Consider the following 17,436-nt stretch of genomic DNA (forward strand, 5'->3'; position numbering starts at 1 on the left):
TTTTTTTTTTGTTTTTTTTTATTTTTTTATTTTAATTATGTCGTTTACAAGTAAACATGAAACAAAGAAATCAAATATAGATATATAATGACTCATATAGTGAAGTTAATTCACTTTGTATATATTCAATCTTTCAAAGTAATATGATATTTATATTTCTTGAATTAATGCATTTATGGTCGGTTTTATATTATAAATAATATCTGATCCTATTTTTTGGGAGATATTTCATTAAATTTTAAAAATACATGAATACTTTATCATAATTTACACATTTAATTCAAAATTATAATATTACTTTTTCCTATTGATAATATATTTTAATACACTATCCACATATGTAATTATATAATTGATGGATGGGGAGCCAAGTGATGGGTATTGCTGCGGGCCCAATTGCCAAGTAACCTTACTCTAACTAAAATTTTACCCCACTCATCCCATAAAAATATGGACAATAAATATAGCACATGAATTTAGAAAAAATTAGTAAAATAAGAGAGAGAGGAGAAGAATGATATAGTAAAATAAGAGAGGAGGAGAATGATAGTTAAAGTAGTATTAGTGAATAATTGGACCTACATTATTAAATTGATATAACTTTTCAAAAATGCAATGTATATATTTTTGTGGGACGGACAAAAATGGAAAATGCACATATTTTTATGTGACGAAGAGTATTATCAATTGAAATAAAAAAATGATTGAAAATATCATATCCAATACTCAATAAAGAGATAGAGAAAATATAATATCTAGTACCTAGATATGAAAGTCCAAAAATGCCCTTCATGCCTTTGGGGCATTTTTGGTGCAAAATTGTGATGAATAGTGAAAAGTTCTATAAATGTGATTGCACTATAGTTCATGGACTATTCATGATATTTTTAAAGTTCATGTACCGTTTGCGTGCAAAACGCATAATTCATGGATCATTTGTGTAGTTCATTCTTCCATTTATAGCTGATTTTTTATTTTCTTTAGAAAGCCCCTACTTGACTTGGTTTCCTAAAACACCCTTAGCAAATCCCTAAATGAGAGGGGGAAATGAAATTGAGGGATTAAACCGTAATCTTGTCTCTTTATTTGAATTTGAGCACCGCTGCGGGTTTAAGATATTTTCTACGGCCAGTTAGTAATGAAAACTTGGAAACTAAACATCAGAATAACACCAGATTTGGGGCCTAAACTTGCTATATCAAACATACTGAACACATAGTTTTTTAACCGATAAATAAATAAATTTTAGTTTATTAAAATAATATATACTATCCCGTCACTCAAATATTGTCCCACTTTGACCCGACACGAGTTTTAAGAAATGTAATGAAAAGTAAGTGAGTTGAAAAGATTAGTGGACTGTGAGTCCTACTTTTATATATTAGTTTTATAATAGAATGTAAGGAATGCATTAGTGAATTATGAGGTCCCCTACTAAAAATGGTAAAAAGTGAAATAGGATAAAATTGGGGGACGAACGAAAATGGAAAAATGGATAAACTTTCATAAACGAAGGTAGTAATAAATATTTTTAAAAATTTTAGTATGTTAGTACAATTTTAAAAAATAATTAAGCCTTGTATGTAATATATAAATTATGTACTCCCTCCGTTACATGTTAATAGAGTCATTTCTCTATTTTAGAAATTTTTAAGATAATTGAGTCTTTTTTTTATTTTTGCCAAAAAGTAATCTCTCTTTTACTTTATTCTCCCTTCATCTCTATCACTTTATTTTTCTTTACTTTATTCATCATTCATTTAACACACTATTATTAAACTTCGGGAAAAAAAAATATATCCATTAACAAAGAAAAAAGGAAGTACATAATACTGTATACAACATATAAATAAATGCAGTAGTGTACTTAAAAAATGTGGTAACTGGTAACCGAAAAGAAATGGGAAGATGAAGATGTCAACTTTTATTGAAATCAAATTAAGGCCGTTCACAAATATAGATAACATATATCTTAATAAATTTGTGATATGTTGTTGTTGTTGTAGTTGAAAGAAGTAAGAGAGAGAAGAGAGATCCACCACATCTCCTCCTCGTTAGATTTCCAGTTGGGGCATCTCCACCCTTCTTCCCAAACGCCGCCGTTTTGCAACTTTTCGATCAAATCCACCGGAAGCGAAACGTGGGAATAAAATTCACCCTCCTTTTCCTTTTCCTTTTCCTTTTCCTTTTCCTTCATCTTCGTTTCCACTTATACTGACACTGTAATGATAAAAAAAATAAATAAATTGGATTGATATATAGGTGAAGTGAAGCAATTCTTATCCCAAAGAGCAAAGAGACAGTTGGGTCATTTAAAGAGACGAAAATCTAGTGTTTGCATGCCGCATTCGTGTCTGTACAAGGTAAGCCTTGGATCTGACCACGATTCAAATTATCACTTTTTTTTCTCAAAAAAATACTTCTTCTTTGTATTTATACGTTTCAATTTGGTTGCATGGTCAACTAAGTTGTGCAATGCACACATCTTTTTTATTTTAAGATGACATCATGTGTTTACACACAATTTAATTAAGGTATCTTACATTTATATTCTTTTTACTTCAATAATTTATGACATTCATGCAAATACAGAGTATTTTCTCCATGAATAAAGTTATAGGCTACGGTCATTCCCTATAAAAATGGTATACTATTTAAATTATATTTCTACTTAATTTTATAGGTCATTCCATATAAATGATAGTAGGAGTAGTAAACAATTTTTGTTTTAATCGATTTGAAAAGGGAAAAAATGTAATGGTCACAATACGTTTATTCCTTTTACAGTTGTAATTGTCAATAGCGTAAATATGTGACCAAAACCATTAACTTAGTCGTCCAATTTAATTAGGCAAAAAATTTGGCAGCATATATAGCAATTTTTGGACTACTAATTATCTTTATTTTGGGATGAATTGACTGCTGATTAGTAATTCTAGGGGTGGCGAAACGGGTTACCCGCGGGTACTCGCACCCGACAAGTCGGGTACCCGTACCCGATTTTAGCTAAATTGGTTGTCCCAATACCCGCCCCGTTATATACCGGGATTTACCCAATACCCGTGTCGGGTATCCCGTACCCGGCATTGCGGGTACCCGTATCCGACCCGAAATTCGAATAAAAAATTTGAAAACCATAATAATCGTCAACCCTAATTTACTTAATTAATATTGATGGTAAACTTTGAATAGATTAAGAATAAAAGTAAGGGGACTCTATAGCTAGTTCCGATGAGTTTTCAATTGTATGTTCGTCGGAATATAAAAATGTTTCAAAAGAACTCTTAGAAACATTTCATTTTCTTCACTCATTTTGGAAAAATAATAATATAAATACTGTTCTCTACATTATTATCCCTCTTACTTTATTTTTTCTTCATTCTAACTATTTATTTTTAATTTTTCAAAATGAATGTGTATATGGCTATTATTATTTAACTATTTGTTTTTTCCTCTAATTTAACTATTTGAAACGCCTCTATTAATATGGAATGGAGGGAGTATTAAAAATGATATATGGCTCTAATACTAATAATAACGGGTTTAACGGGACTAACGGGTATACCCGTACGGGTAGTGGGTATACCCGCTACCCGCAAAACTCTAAAACACACTACCCGATCCCGCCCCATTTCCCATTAATGTCGGGTATGGGTACCCGATACCCGGCGGGTAGCGGGTCAAGATGGGAATTACCCATTACCCGCTACCCATTTTGCCACCCCTAAGTAATTCCCACTTTTATTAAACACTGATAAGAAACGTTGTTGGCATTGATCATTAGTGCTTCCCTCCTTTCCACGTTACTTCTGTTTTGCATTTATTTTGAGTCATTTCTTTTTTCATTCATTTTGAAAAAATATACTCTAACACTACAAAAAAATGTCAATTTACCGACGGTATTACCGACGGAAAATTTTCGCTACGAATTACCGACAGAATTACCGACGGAATATTTTCGCTACAAATTACCGACGGATTTACCGACGGAAATTTCCTTTTTTAATTAATGTATTTTCGTCAGTAATTCCGTCGGAATTTTTTTTTTTACCGACGAGCTCTTTAGGAAAATTTACCCAAGACCCTAATCCGTCGGTAAAGAGCTCGTCGGTAATTTTGTTTTACCGACGGAAATTACATCAATTAAAAAAGGAAATATTTTCACCCGCGGAATGTTCCGTCGGTAATTCGTACCGAAAATTTTCCATCGGTAATTCGTACCGAAAATTTTCCATCGGTAATTCCGTCGGTAAACTGACATTTTTCGTAAAGCGGAAAAAGCGTAACATAAGAAAGAGAATAATATAGAAAAGACATTTTTATCTACATTCTTTTCTACATTATTCTCTCTTACTTATATTTTTTTTTTCTATTTAACTATTCACTTTTCCAAAACGACTAAAAAAAAGAAGTACATCAAATAACGTGGGACAAATGGAGTATATACTACTATGACATATGTGACCGAAATGAAAAAATGGCAAAGACAAGGATTTGGCTACCATTTCACCCCATTGATGCTACAACTATACGTGCATACAGATAGACATGTGGATTTTAAGAAATGTTGAATCGGAGTAGCAGCGGCGAATTGGAGTGGGTAAAGGAAACTTAAAGCTGAAAGAGAGACACGAAAACATTGTTGAAAATACGAGTGATAAAATATTTTTACCCTGTGGCCCTACCACAAAAATTATTTATAACTATAAGCATAAATGTACAAATCAATAATCAGATACTATTCAAGTACCGAATATTCGTCTGGTTACCTAAAACCAAAAATTATCCTTACACCAATTACCGGAACCCATACCCGAACCTAAAATTTTGGGTATCGGGTCAAATCGTGTACGCCTGAAACCCGAGAATTAAATTTGCAACCCTGCCAAATTTTATCTATTGGTAGTTTTAACGAGTTTGCTGAGTGTGAAGGAAAAAAGGCTAAAAATAATTACACTAGAGAAAGTTCTATTCTACGAAAACTATGCAAGACATTATGAAGAGAGTGGCCTGTTGGGTTCGCACTTTTAAACCCAGCGGTCCATTAAGCGGATTGATACACAATTTATTAACACTACAAATATACTGCAAGTGAGCCAATGCTATTATTGTAGTACGTATAACTGAAGGCAAGCATGCATAGGTAGCGAATTATACAGGGACTATTGATTCAACTATATATTCCTCCCTCCTTCCCTTATAAATTTGTCACTATTTGACCCATGGATTTTAAGAAATGTAATAAAAAGTAAGTTGCAAAAGTTAGTGACATGTGGATCCTACTTTTATATATTAATTTTATAATAAGAAGTGTGTGGGAATGAATTAATAGAATGTAGGATCCACTATAAAAAATAGAAATAAGTGACAAATTTTCAGGGGCATATGAAGCAATACAATTTTATTTTACCATAAAAAAAAGAATTCTAGAATATAGATTTCACCAAGTCTAGTTCGATCTACTACTACTATCTCTGATATCTTTTCGCGACGATCATTTATTTATTCTAAATTACCCATTGGACAATCTAGATCGTTGATAACACTTAGCCGCCTATTAAAGCATCATATCTTATAACTCACCTATTAAGCATCATATCTTATAGCTCACATATTAAAGTGTATCTCCAAATCAATCTCAAGGTCTCCCCGTCCTCAGTAATTAGAGTGTCAACAACCACGCTTCAGTTAAAAAAAAACTTGTCCGCTTAGTCATCAAAGTCATGCCTCAGCCATATAAAACTTGTTAGGCCACATCACAGCCACGCCTCACATTTTCTTTAGTTATTGGTATATTTTAATTGGACTAAAACAAAATTAATTGGACAAATTTAAATAGAATGGAATGGAATGAAAAAAATGAATTGGGAATAAATATTTTATGAATAAAAAATTTAAAAATAAAAAATAAAATTTTAACAAGGCCCGCGGCCGCGGCAGTTGCACCGCGTGACCGCCGCCCTCCCACTAGGCTGCGCCGTGTACCGACTGTTCCACATCCGCCGTGGCGCCTAATAGATTACAATAGCTCGCAGCTGATGTGAAACGGCGGCTGGTCAATTATAGACACTCTTAGCATCGTATCTTTGGATATTACTACCTCCGTCCCCTAAAATATGTCCCACTTTGACCCGACATAGGTTTTAAGAAATGTAATGGAAAATGAGTTGAAAAAGTTAGTGGATTGTGGGTCCTACTTTTATATATTAGTTTTATAATAAAATATGAGTAGGAATGAGTTAGTGGAATATGAGGTCCACTACCATAATGGAAAAAAGTGAAATGAGACAAATTTTTGGGGACGAACTGAAATGAAAATATGGGGTCCACTACCATAGTATTATTGCGGATCTTGGTGTAGTTGATAATATTGTACAAGTAGTATAATTGAGGATCTTGGTGGATCTTGGTCAAGAATGTCATTGAGCATAATGTCGTAATAGTTTCAACGATTATTCTGTAAATTTTTCTACCTTAATGGTTGATTGTGCACAAACCATCAAATATAAATTAAAATATGAAAAAAAGAAGTTTGTTTTTGTTTAACAAAAAAGAAAAGGAGTAAAAATAGGGATATTCCCCACCGGCCACCGCCTTGGCTTCCCTCCTTCTGCCGTCACATTAACAATTATACACAAGAATTTGTACCTTCCCAATGAGAAGATAGTGGGGGAGGGCGGTTTGCTGAAAGTCGAACCCTCCATAACTAGGGTTTCAGAGGAAGAGGAAAGAAGAAGATGAAAGATGAGAGGAAGGAAGAAGATAAAATCGAAGTGTAAAAATAATTAGAAAATTAATTAGGGAGTAAAAAATCAGAAATTAAAGTTTAATTTGGTCAAAATAGGGATTAAATCCGTTGACCGTTAGTTTTTAACGAAAATGTTGATGGAGTTCCAAAATAATCAAATTTCCATATGTTCAAGACCACAAAATCCAAAAGATAATGTTTAGGACCAAAAACATAAAATAACTACTCCCTCCGTCCATGATTAAGAGTCTCATTTCTAAATGGCGCGGGTTTTAAGAAATGTTAAGAAAAGTGGGTGGAAGAAAGTTAGTGGAATAGGGGTCCCACTTGTATATATTAATTTTAAATGATATGTGAGTGGAATGAGTTAGTGGAATGTGGGGTCTCTTTACCATTTATGGTAATTATGAACCGGGACTCTTATTCGTGGACGGACAAAAATGAAAAAACGGGACTCTTATTCGTGGACGGAGGGAGTATATGTTCAGGACCAATTTTGGTCTTTACTCTAGATAAAATAAAACGAGGATGTCTTGGTATTAGAAATAAATAATTAATATCAAATTCTAAATTCTATACTTTAGTTACCCATATACAAGTAGACAAAAACCATATATAAAAACAATACCATAACTAATAGACAAAATCCGTTGATTGGTTCTCAAGTTATTCAGCATTCTTCTTTGTTCATTGAACTTCCTTGACACATGATCATAGATATCTGATTTGAATTAGGGATGACAATTTTTGGCACGACACGAATCCACACGAAATTAATGGTTATGTGTTAAACCTTATTGGTCGTGTCCTTATTGTGTCGACATGATAAGGACACGAAAACTTCGTGTCGTGTTCATGTCGTGTCGTGTCGTGTTCGTGTTACACGTTAAGAAATAATATTAATATATTATAATAATATTATTATTTTATTTATTTAAAAAAATTTAAAATTTAATATTAGAAATATTATTTATATATCATATATTATTATTATAGTGTCATTATTGTGTCGTGCCATATATGTGTTGTTATCGTGTCGTGTTGACCCGAAGTGGTTCGTGTCGTTAATGGGTTCGTGTCGTGTTCGTGTCTGAGGGTAGCGGGTCGTGTTCGTGTTTTGAGTTTTCTTAACGAGTCGTGTTCGTGTTTGTTGTTATCATACGTAGGGCATTTTTAAGTCATAGTTAGTGTATTTTTATGTTATGCTAACAAAGCATGACCCAAAATGATCTTAACATGACATAAACCTAAATCTTATAATATGACCTAAAACTGCTTAATTATGACCTTCCGTATTTTTGGTTAATTATTGACCATTAAATTATCTAATACTAGGGCTAAGATTTGGGTTGCATTTCTAAATTTAAACACATACTTATTTTTATCATCTCCCTATATATATACATCTTTGTACCCATCTTTTTTCTATGAAAACTCAATAAATACGTCAAAACACCAAAACATAGATGATAATCCACGTGGAGATTGAAGATACAATCGCTCGACAAAGGGAGGTCGATGCTCCACCTAGTGATCAAGGTTGTACATTCGACGAGACCGTGAGACTGATGCTCTCCGTCTATTGAAGCAACCAAATGTTCCAACGACGGTTTCTAATGCGCCACATGTTGTTTCTGCGCGTAGCAGAGGTACTAGTTGCTCGTGACGTGTATTTTCAGCAACACCCCGACGGAATTGAACAAGAGGGCATATCAACATTGTACAAATGTGCAATGACGATTAGGCAGCTCGCTATATTGAAAGGTCTCTGAAGAGACTTGATAAAGAGGTTGCTATAGCAGCTGTTGCAGTTTGTGTATGTAGACTTATGTAATTCATCCTCTGACACTCTATTGTGTCGACAATTTAGTTAGTTAATCTTGAGGAATTGCATGCGCCACAGATTGATGAGATGTCAAAGCAAATTAATTAATACTCCATCTTTCCCTGAAAGTTTGTCCCATTTTTTTTATTTCCGTCCGTCCTATAAAATTTGTCTCATTTCACTTTTTACCATTTTTAGTAGTGGTTCATATTCCACTAACTCATTCCTACTCACATTTTATTAATCCATCCGTATTAAAAAATAGAAATATTTGAAACGTCACGGATTTTAATGTACAATTATTGGTAAAGTAAGTGAGAAGAATTGGTAAAGTAAGAGAGAGGAAAACAAAAATGAGTAAAGTAAGAGATAGGAAGAGAAAAAGTAGTGAAAGTAGAGTTAGTGGATTGTGGGGTCCATATCCTAAAATAGAAAGATTATAAAGTTTCTATTTTTAAGGAATGACCCAAAATGAAAATAGTTGCTATTTTTAAAAAAACAGAGGGACTATAAAACTAATAAGTAAAAATTTAGTGGTCAATCCTCACCAAGGTGTCAATCCTATTTGGTATGCCCTACTAATAGAGATTTGACAAGTGGAAAATACATATAATAATCATGTTTCCAACAAGATATATAAACAATGGAAACATTAAATTATATGGAAAGTTTCTTTAGATTTCATGTATAATAAATACACTACATATGAAAGAGATATTCATTATTCTATTTATTTAAATAATTAATCATCATCACAATTATTGTCAAGTCATTTTATACGTAAATATACAAATATGGTAGCTTTATATTAGAGCATTATTTGTTTTATTTTATTATGAAACCATGGTGATATTTCATGTATTAACTATTATCAATAAACTTTGATAAGATTAAATTTTTTAATTGGGAATCACTATCACTTTTATTATGGTAGTTTTAGTTTTTTTATAATTTTAAATTTAAATGTTATTTATGGAATTTTTGTTATGGAATTTTTGATTGTATATTGAAAAGGATAAAATGTACTAGTATTAGTTTGTAGATCATCTTATTATTATATAACTATTTTTATAATTTAACATAGCACTCTGTATATAATATTCATACAATCAATGTGCAATGAAAATATTAAACAAAAACTACGTTATATAATTAGTCATATAATTAATTTAATTTATACACTTCATAATTCTTTATATTTTAATTTAATTTATAAGTATTTAACGCTAATAAACTTGCAGTTATAATTACATGTTTTATTTATCTAAACTTTTGTATATATAAATAAAGAGAAAAAAAAGTAATCACCTAAAATCTAAAATGGTGACGTGATCGTTTTCTGTATTTATGTTAACACTACTATATATTTCAATATTTAATCAATTTTCATGATTATTGTCTAGGTCATGTATATTTATGTATAAAATGACTTGACAATAATTGTGATGATGATTAATTATTTAAATAAATAGAATAATGAATATCTCTTTCATATGTAGTGTATTTTATTATACATGGAATCTAAAGAAACTTTCCATATAATTTAATGTTTCCATTGTTTATATATCTAGTTGGAAATATGACTATATGTATTTTCCACTTGTCAAATCTCTATTAGTGGCAGTGGCGGAGCCAGAGATTTCATAATAGGGGGTCCAAAATTAAACTTCAAAAAAAATTACATAATTAAATTATAAGGTTCAAAATGTAAAATTTAAATGCAATAACATCATAACATTTGTCTTCTATTCTTCATCTTCTGAAATCGCTGCATAATAGTTTCATTGGTAACTTTAACAAACACATCATTTTCGATGTAAGGAACTAAGCAATCATTCAATAGTTGGTCTCCCATGCTATTACGTAAAGAAGTCTTGATAATCTTCCATAATATAGAGAAATAGTTCAGATCCAGCAAATCCAAGTCAGAAACCAAAGTACGAAACTAAAAACCAACGAGTGCTTAAACGAAAACAAACTAAACGAACAAGATAAATATTGTTTCTTCGCCTTCACAAGGCGGTGTTACACGATAGCAAAATTATGAGAACCACGACAGCAGCCAGAAATCACCCCATCTCCAAGTGTGCAGCAAGTGAAACGAGTTTGAAGTGTGAAAAGCAGGGAGCTAAGTATGATGTGTTGAAGCTGATCGAGAAATGATATATCCGGTCGTGCCTCCTTCCTTAAGGTTGATCTCTTTATATAGGAGAGGCTCTGATCCCCATGGCATCCTTTTTGGTGATTTGACGCTTGTGCTCTTGAATGAGACGCTCTAAAAATATCTGCTCTCTGACTCTTTCTGTTCTGTCGCCAACTTCTAATTCTCCGAGGTTCGGACGACGACATCTGAATTTCACCTCAATCTCCTCTCTTTTGCATCTGCCAGGTCAGGTAACAACAACTCCTAGGTCCGGCAGATTTATTACGCACCTGAACTCAGAAACACAAATTAGCGCCCCAAATGCACAGAATTTTAACCCAAAACCAATGCATGAAACGAGTCTTATCAGTGATCAAAATGAGTTCACTTCTTAAATAAAATATGAAGTTCCCGAAAAATATCCAGCTGAACTGCCAAAATATATACTCCCTCCTTCTTATAAAAGATGTTTCACTTTCCTTTTTAGTTTGTCCCACTAAAGATGTTGCATTTCCATTTTTAGAAAAAAGTTCTCTCTCGCATAATATAAATATTATATTTTCTCTTTTTACCTAACACACAAAACAAAAGCTCCTAAAATCTCGTGTTGTCCCACAAGTGTGACATCTTTTGTAGGACGGAGGGAGTACTATTTTAAAATATGAAGTGATTAAAATGTGTGTACGGCCTGATGGTTCTAGCATACGCTCGTAGACGACTTGACTTTCCTTTATTTTTACTAATAAGCAATTCCCGCAAGTGTATAGGGCTATTGTAAGTATGGACAAGTAAAGAGTATCGTATCTCACAAGTGCTAATGAGCTTACCTATATACCTCGAACCAAGATTATTCACTATTTAGACGAATAAATTTGGTTTTGAGTTTCGTATCTAATCAAACAAAATATCTGAAAAGGATAAAAACATAAATGAATTAACGATGGATAAATCTAAAGTCTAAACCCAAGTAGATTTCCTTTAGTCTAGATTATCCAACTCCAAAAGATTCTCACCCTCAAATTCTACGTCTCTCGACTACTGTACACATTGAAGTGTTAATCGCTTTCTTTCCCACACAACTACCCAACTCTTGTTTGATATAGAAATATGCAAATCATTCGTAAATTGATCAATCAAATAAATGTTAATAAGACAAAGCTATCAAACCAATCAATTGAGCGATGACATAAGAATAATCGAACAATCAATCTATAGAACACATTGTCCACACCATAAAGCTTAGTAGCTATTCTCAGGGGCGGAACTAGAAATTTATAGGAAGATGGGCAAATTTACCTATGAAGAAAATTTAAGAACTTGAAGAGGGGCATTTAGTGAAAAATTAAAAGAAATAAATTTTATCATAAGCAATATATATATGGAGTAAAAAATTTGAGGTGGGGCAAATGCCCCTCTAATGTTCTTACTAGATTCGCCCATGGCTACTATTGTTCAACGCAAATCCAGAGCAAAACACTAAGAGTTCATTGACAACATATGAAAAGCTATCTAAGATTCTTTCAAGGTGAGATGATGGAGTGAAATCGGTCTTCGATCCATGAGATGAATTCCACGCTTCCTACTCTTGTGCCTCGCTCAAAATGCTCATAAATCCGTCCATAACTCGTCGGGGAAGCTGTGAGTGTGTGTTGAGAATCGTGCCCTAGGACTTTTTGTACCTAGGGGAGTGACATGAACAGTTACAAATCTCAGCGAGTCGTTGGATTAGCACTCGACGAGTCGTTGGGATCGTTCCGTATTGCAATGCAATTCCAACGAGCCGCTAGTTTAGCACCCAGCTAGTCGCTAGAATCAAAAGGAGGCCAAGAAGTCACTTCCAGCGAGTCGTTGGGTTCGAATCCAGCGAGTCGCTAGAATGGCCGATTGGTCAGGAACTTCTTTCGGGTTCCCCTTTTCAATCTTTTTCACCTATTTAAGTCATTTACTTGGATATCTCACACAAAATAGTCATAAGACCAAAATATAATAGAGATAAAAGGATATAATCATGCCATTTCATATCAAAATAGGATAATATTGCTCTTCTAGAATTCGAGCACATCACACCCCTAGTCCACGACATGATTGATTAATGATAATCGGACGCAAGTTCTTCTAGAATGAATTTTGCTCTTTTCCTAATGCCACCAACAAAGTCGGATAATATTTGCTGGTTTATTCATCAATTATTCATAATTTGGCTATTTACATAATTTATGTTATGAAATGCATGTACTAATAATACCATCCATCACACGAGCTTGTGATTGCATTCGTTTATGAAAATGCATAAAGTGGTAAAAAGGCAAAAATGCTCAAGTTACATTAGAGAGTTTGTAAGGTTTGTACCAGAAAGCACAAAGACACATGCTCCACAATAGCAGAGTCTGTAAATGTAAAACAAAGGATGCACACAGACTTCTAAACCTGATGAATAAACGAGCTGTTCTAGCTAGCTAGTCTCATGTAAAAAACAAATCAAGCAAAATTAAATTAATCCCGCTCCACTCCACTTTTTTAAAGTGAAATACTCTTGCTTGGCCTGTGCAGCGCTTTTGGCTTTATCAGCTCTAAGGTTCGATCACGAACAAAGGCTGTTGTTGACAAGGAACAAGATCAAGTAAGGATTGAGTGTAGAGAGACAGAGAATAGAGAAAGTTGAGAAGGGTGAAACTCACTGTGTCGACACTGACTGGCTTGCCATCTTCTGCAACAACATCAACTACCGTTCCAGCCTGATCGGCCTGCAATGAGTGGTTCAAGCATTAGTTAGTGAGATGGGATATCTAGTAGGACTTGGATATCAAGTTGATCGGACTGCGACCAAGATGAATGCTACACATGCCAAAAACCAAAGGTTCGGAACTCACAATCACATTATTTAGAATTGGAGAAAAAAGGAGTTGATGTGATTTAGAGGAAATTGAGTGAGAAGAGAAAAGGTAGTTCACGATTTGAGTAATAAACTAGATACAGCATACCTTCAGTTAAGCTTCTAATAAAAGTCTTAAATGCCTTAACATGTTTTCATCTACATTTTCCTGGGCACCAAAAAATCCGATTTTCTAGCAACTTTATAGGGATACTTTAGAGATCCTCAACTAAATATGCAAAGATCAACAAAGGATGGCATAAGACATGCTATATTAAAAATCCAGATGCAGTGTGAGAAGTGAATCTTGTGGGAAGACTAGATGTCTCATATTCACTTTGTAATGAATAATGATTCTTGAACAAAAGGAAGCAAAAGGCTAAAAGGTCCAAGCACTTTGAGTCCTTTTTTTTCTAGAAAATGATTAAAAGACAAACTGGAGATATGAATTAATAAGGTGCTGGTAGCATTATCCACATAAATGCATCAGGAAACACTTACTTCTATTTCATTCATCAATTTCATGGCCTCGATGATGCATACAACCTGTCCCTTCTTTACTTTATCCCCAACCTGCGAAGAGAGGTAGAATTTAATGAAAACAGGTATGTGGAGAACTTTAGGAAATGAAACCAATGTGCTTCCTACAAGTCTTATCAGAAAGCATCTACTGCATATGGGTTATGGTCGAAACACGTTGAAGATAATACAAAGGACTGATGGAGCTGGCCAAAGAGAATTGGTCCTCATAACATAGCATATCAATTCAACTGACATTTATATTGGTGCTTCTTTATATATTATTGTGGCATACGTCAATTACCTTGACAAATGGAGGTTCACCAGGTGCTGGACTTCTGTAGAAGGTTCCTGCCATTGGGCTTTTCAGAGGTGGATGTGATGATTTAGGAGGCAGAGCTTTGGGCGGTGAAGGTGCTGGAGATGGAGTAGAAGCTGCAGCAGCTGGCACTGGAGATGGTGCTGAAACAGGAGACAGTGCTGCAGGCTGAGGCTGAGGCTGTGACTGATAATATGCCATCGGAGGAGAAGGAGGTGGAGGTAAGGCCTCCTTCTTACGTATCAAAACCTCACAGTCAAGTTGTTTCAACTGTAGTTCCACAATATCTTTAGAGTCAACCAACCTGCACGAAGGAAGATATTTTCATTTCATTTGAAAGTAGAACATGCACTCTTCAAGACCATATAACAGAGAATGCATACTTGACAAGACTGGAAACTTGACTAATGAATTCGCTTATGGATTCTTCAGATGCCAAAGCAGTCTGTTTAGGTTCTTCAGATACATTGACATCTTTGGCTCCAGCTGAAACCTCTGATTGTGAAGAAGTGGAGGCTGCAGCTTTCAAAGATCCACCCACAGAAACCTTAAAAATGCCAAAAATCTCAAAAAAAGGGCCTTCAAAGAAAATAACATTTTATTTTGCTTTTTCAACAAATGCGTGACAAAGACTTCACCTTATTCAATTGAAACTTTACAATAGAACAGTTCCAGCCAGACTGCAAACCCTGAAAAAAATTGCTCGAGTCCATAACTTAACCTTCATCAAGAATGAGAAACAGACAGGAGAGATGTTTAAATAAGGAACATCTAAATGAGGAATACAAATTGATCTCTTTATCGTAGTACTATTATTCCACATAAATCATCCACATTGCTCTCAATTCATCTTCCTCTTTAAGTTATTGACACATATATTTAAAAATCAACATCATTAACCAATAACCGACCATTGAAACATCACCTAAAGTATCTACTCGAACAATTTAATAGCATAAGGTTTAGGAAATTTCCAAATTTAATTTGCTGACATAATTATCCTTTTTCACATCCTTCCCTAAACCCCATCGATCAATCAATCAATCAACATCTAATTTAGTCCATCTATTTCCCTAGCAACCTCACCAGTTCCAACAATCTTGGAAACAAAATAATTCAACTGACAGACACCAAAAACAGCATCTCAGCACGAAATACTACAAAGCGCCAGATTGTAGACTGAGCGATCTCAGAAATGATTACGAAAATGAAATAAGAACACTGGAAAACTAAAAAAGGAAAAATAAAAACAAAAGTGGTAGATACCTTGGACGAGAAGCGGAGCTTGGGCCTCGGAGTGAGACGAAAAGAGACAGAATTGGAGCGAAGGAAGAGATGGCGATTGCAGAGCGGTAGACAGGTGGAGGATTTTCCCGCATTGTCCGTCACGGAGGCCGCTGCTGATGCGGTTGATGCTCCAAACGATGTCGCCATTGAAACGGCAAACAGCAACACTGTCTGTATTTACGAGAGAGATTGAGATGGAGGATCCGCGATGGAGAGAAGAAGCCGCGGTCGATGAAACCAAGGTGGAAGATAACAGCTGTACGGTATTTGTGAGAGATAAAACGGTGTCGTTTCGAGTGTGATCCAACCTAGTGTGGCGCGGGGCCCTGCTCGCCTGCGTCATCGCAGTATTGTTGTACGCTTCGCTTCAGATAAAGTACCATGTAGTTGTGGAGCTGGACTTCAGCTACCTACACGTGTGGGACTGGTTGAACACTATGTACTCCCTCGGTTCCGATGTCACTTTTCTTTTTAGTTTATCCCACGAAATATGTCATATTTTTATTTTTGGAAAAAATTCACTCTTACATAAATATAAAAATTATATTTTCTCTTCATTTAACACACAAAATAAAACCTTTTAAAATCTCATATCGTTTCACAAGTGTGATATTTTTTATGGGACGGAGGGAGTATTAGATTTGGTTAAGGAACTTTTGGAAATTATTAGTCCATTGATTTGTTTTTTTAGTTTTGTAAAATGTGATTTGAATATTGAGTTTACCGATCATTATCATCTTGTTTTCACTGCATAGTAATTTTAGAGATACTACGAATTTTAATATAAAATTAATAAAGTATAAAAGAAAAAGTAAAAAAATAAAGGAAGTAACATTAATAAATAAATATTTTCTCCGTTCCTAAAGAATATGCATTTTAGGTTTGTCACATATTTTAATTCTAAAATTAGAGATAAAAGAGTTTCTAAAATTAGAAAATGCATATTCTTGTGGGACGAACTAAAAAAGAAAGAGTGTATATTCTTGTAGAAAGGATGCAGTAAGATCTACATTATTAGTAGTATAATGTGTGGTGAAAAGATTTCAAAAACTGGAAAGTGGGCTAAATTTATGAGACGGACTAAAATGATAAAATGAAACTATTTTTTAGGACAGATGAAGTATTAACATTAGAATTCTCTCAATACAGTATGGATGATTTGAATAAAAACTAAATTGAGTCAAGTGTACTATTCAATTTTGAGATTTAGCATTCACAATCGATACCTCAAATGAGATTTATCGCAATAAGTGGTGATACGCTCTAGTCTCGTGTAAGCGGGCGGAGGGATAAAATCGGATGTGGGGCCGTGATGGAGGTCTAGACCGCACCTCGGTGGTAATCTGTAGTAATCAGCGGCTGCAATGCAATCGCTACATAATTCATTTTTCAATTTCATCTCAAATATAATACTCTACTTCACTCTTAAGGCTTATTATCTTAAATCAATCTCAACCCAAGTACACAATTGCTTGCAAACAATTATGTCTGTCAATGGGATTGGGATCCTAGACCCGGGAGTTGAAACATCGAGACGCATAATATTCTGTCTCATTTGTTGATGGGGTAATATGATAGCTCTTTCCAATAGTAGGGGTGAATATAAAAGACAATGAAGTGTCCAACATGGAACCATCAGTCATTATAGCAAAAAGAAAGGGAAAAGGGGCTGTTTCCATTGCGGCACAAAAAATACTTGATTTAGGAGACAAAGAATATGTCG

General features: G+C 34.1%; 1 protein-coding gene across 1 annotated transcript; it reads right to left on the bottom strand.

Annotated features, from left to right (window-relative positions):
• Positions 1-13,011: 13,011 nt before the first annotated feature.
• LOC125210279 (biotin carboxyl carrier protein of acetyl-CoA carboxylase 1, chloroplastic-like) lies at positions 13,012-15,965 on the bottom strand. The gene is made up of 7 exons (XM_089066973.1): positions 15,693-15,965; positions 15,065-15,115; positions 14,810-14,973; positions 14,412-14,730; positions 14,090-14,161; positions 13,395-13,460; positions 13,012-13,310 (listed from the first exon to the last, which is right to left on the bottom strand). Exons 1-7 carry the CDS (start codon positions 15,858-15,860, stop codon positions 13,287-13,289), a joined length of 864 nt encoding a protein of 287 aa, XP_088923099.1. The 5' UTR covers positions 15,861-15,965; the 3' UTR covers positions 13,012-13,286.
• Positions 15,966-17,436: the final 1,471 nt, after the last annotated feature.

This window comes from Salvia hispanica, chromosome 3, assembly GCF_029641045.1.
Source record: "Salvia hispanica isolate PSC_SH4W2 chromosome 3, Shi_PSC_v1, whole genome shotgun sequence".
NCBI classification, from domain to species: Eukaryota; Viridiplantae; Streptophyta; class Magnoliopsida; order Lamiales; family Lamiaceae; genus Salvia; species Salvia hispanica.

Bases quoted from the DNA above. Each gene is read 5' to 3' on its own strand.
- LOC125210279 (XM_089066973.1), bottom strand. From the start codon at position 15,860: ATGGCGACATCGTTTGGAGCATCAACCGCATCAGCAGCGGCCTCCGTG. The intron at 14,731-14,809 runs GTATGCATTCTC...TCCTTCGTGCAG, and splicing joins CAAGTTTCCAGTCTTGTCAA to GTTGGTTGACTCTAAAGATA. The intron at 14,162-14,411 runs GTAATTGACGTA...CTCTCTTCGCAG, and splicing joins GTGAACCTCCATTTGTCAAG to GTTGGGGATAAAGTAAAGAA.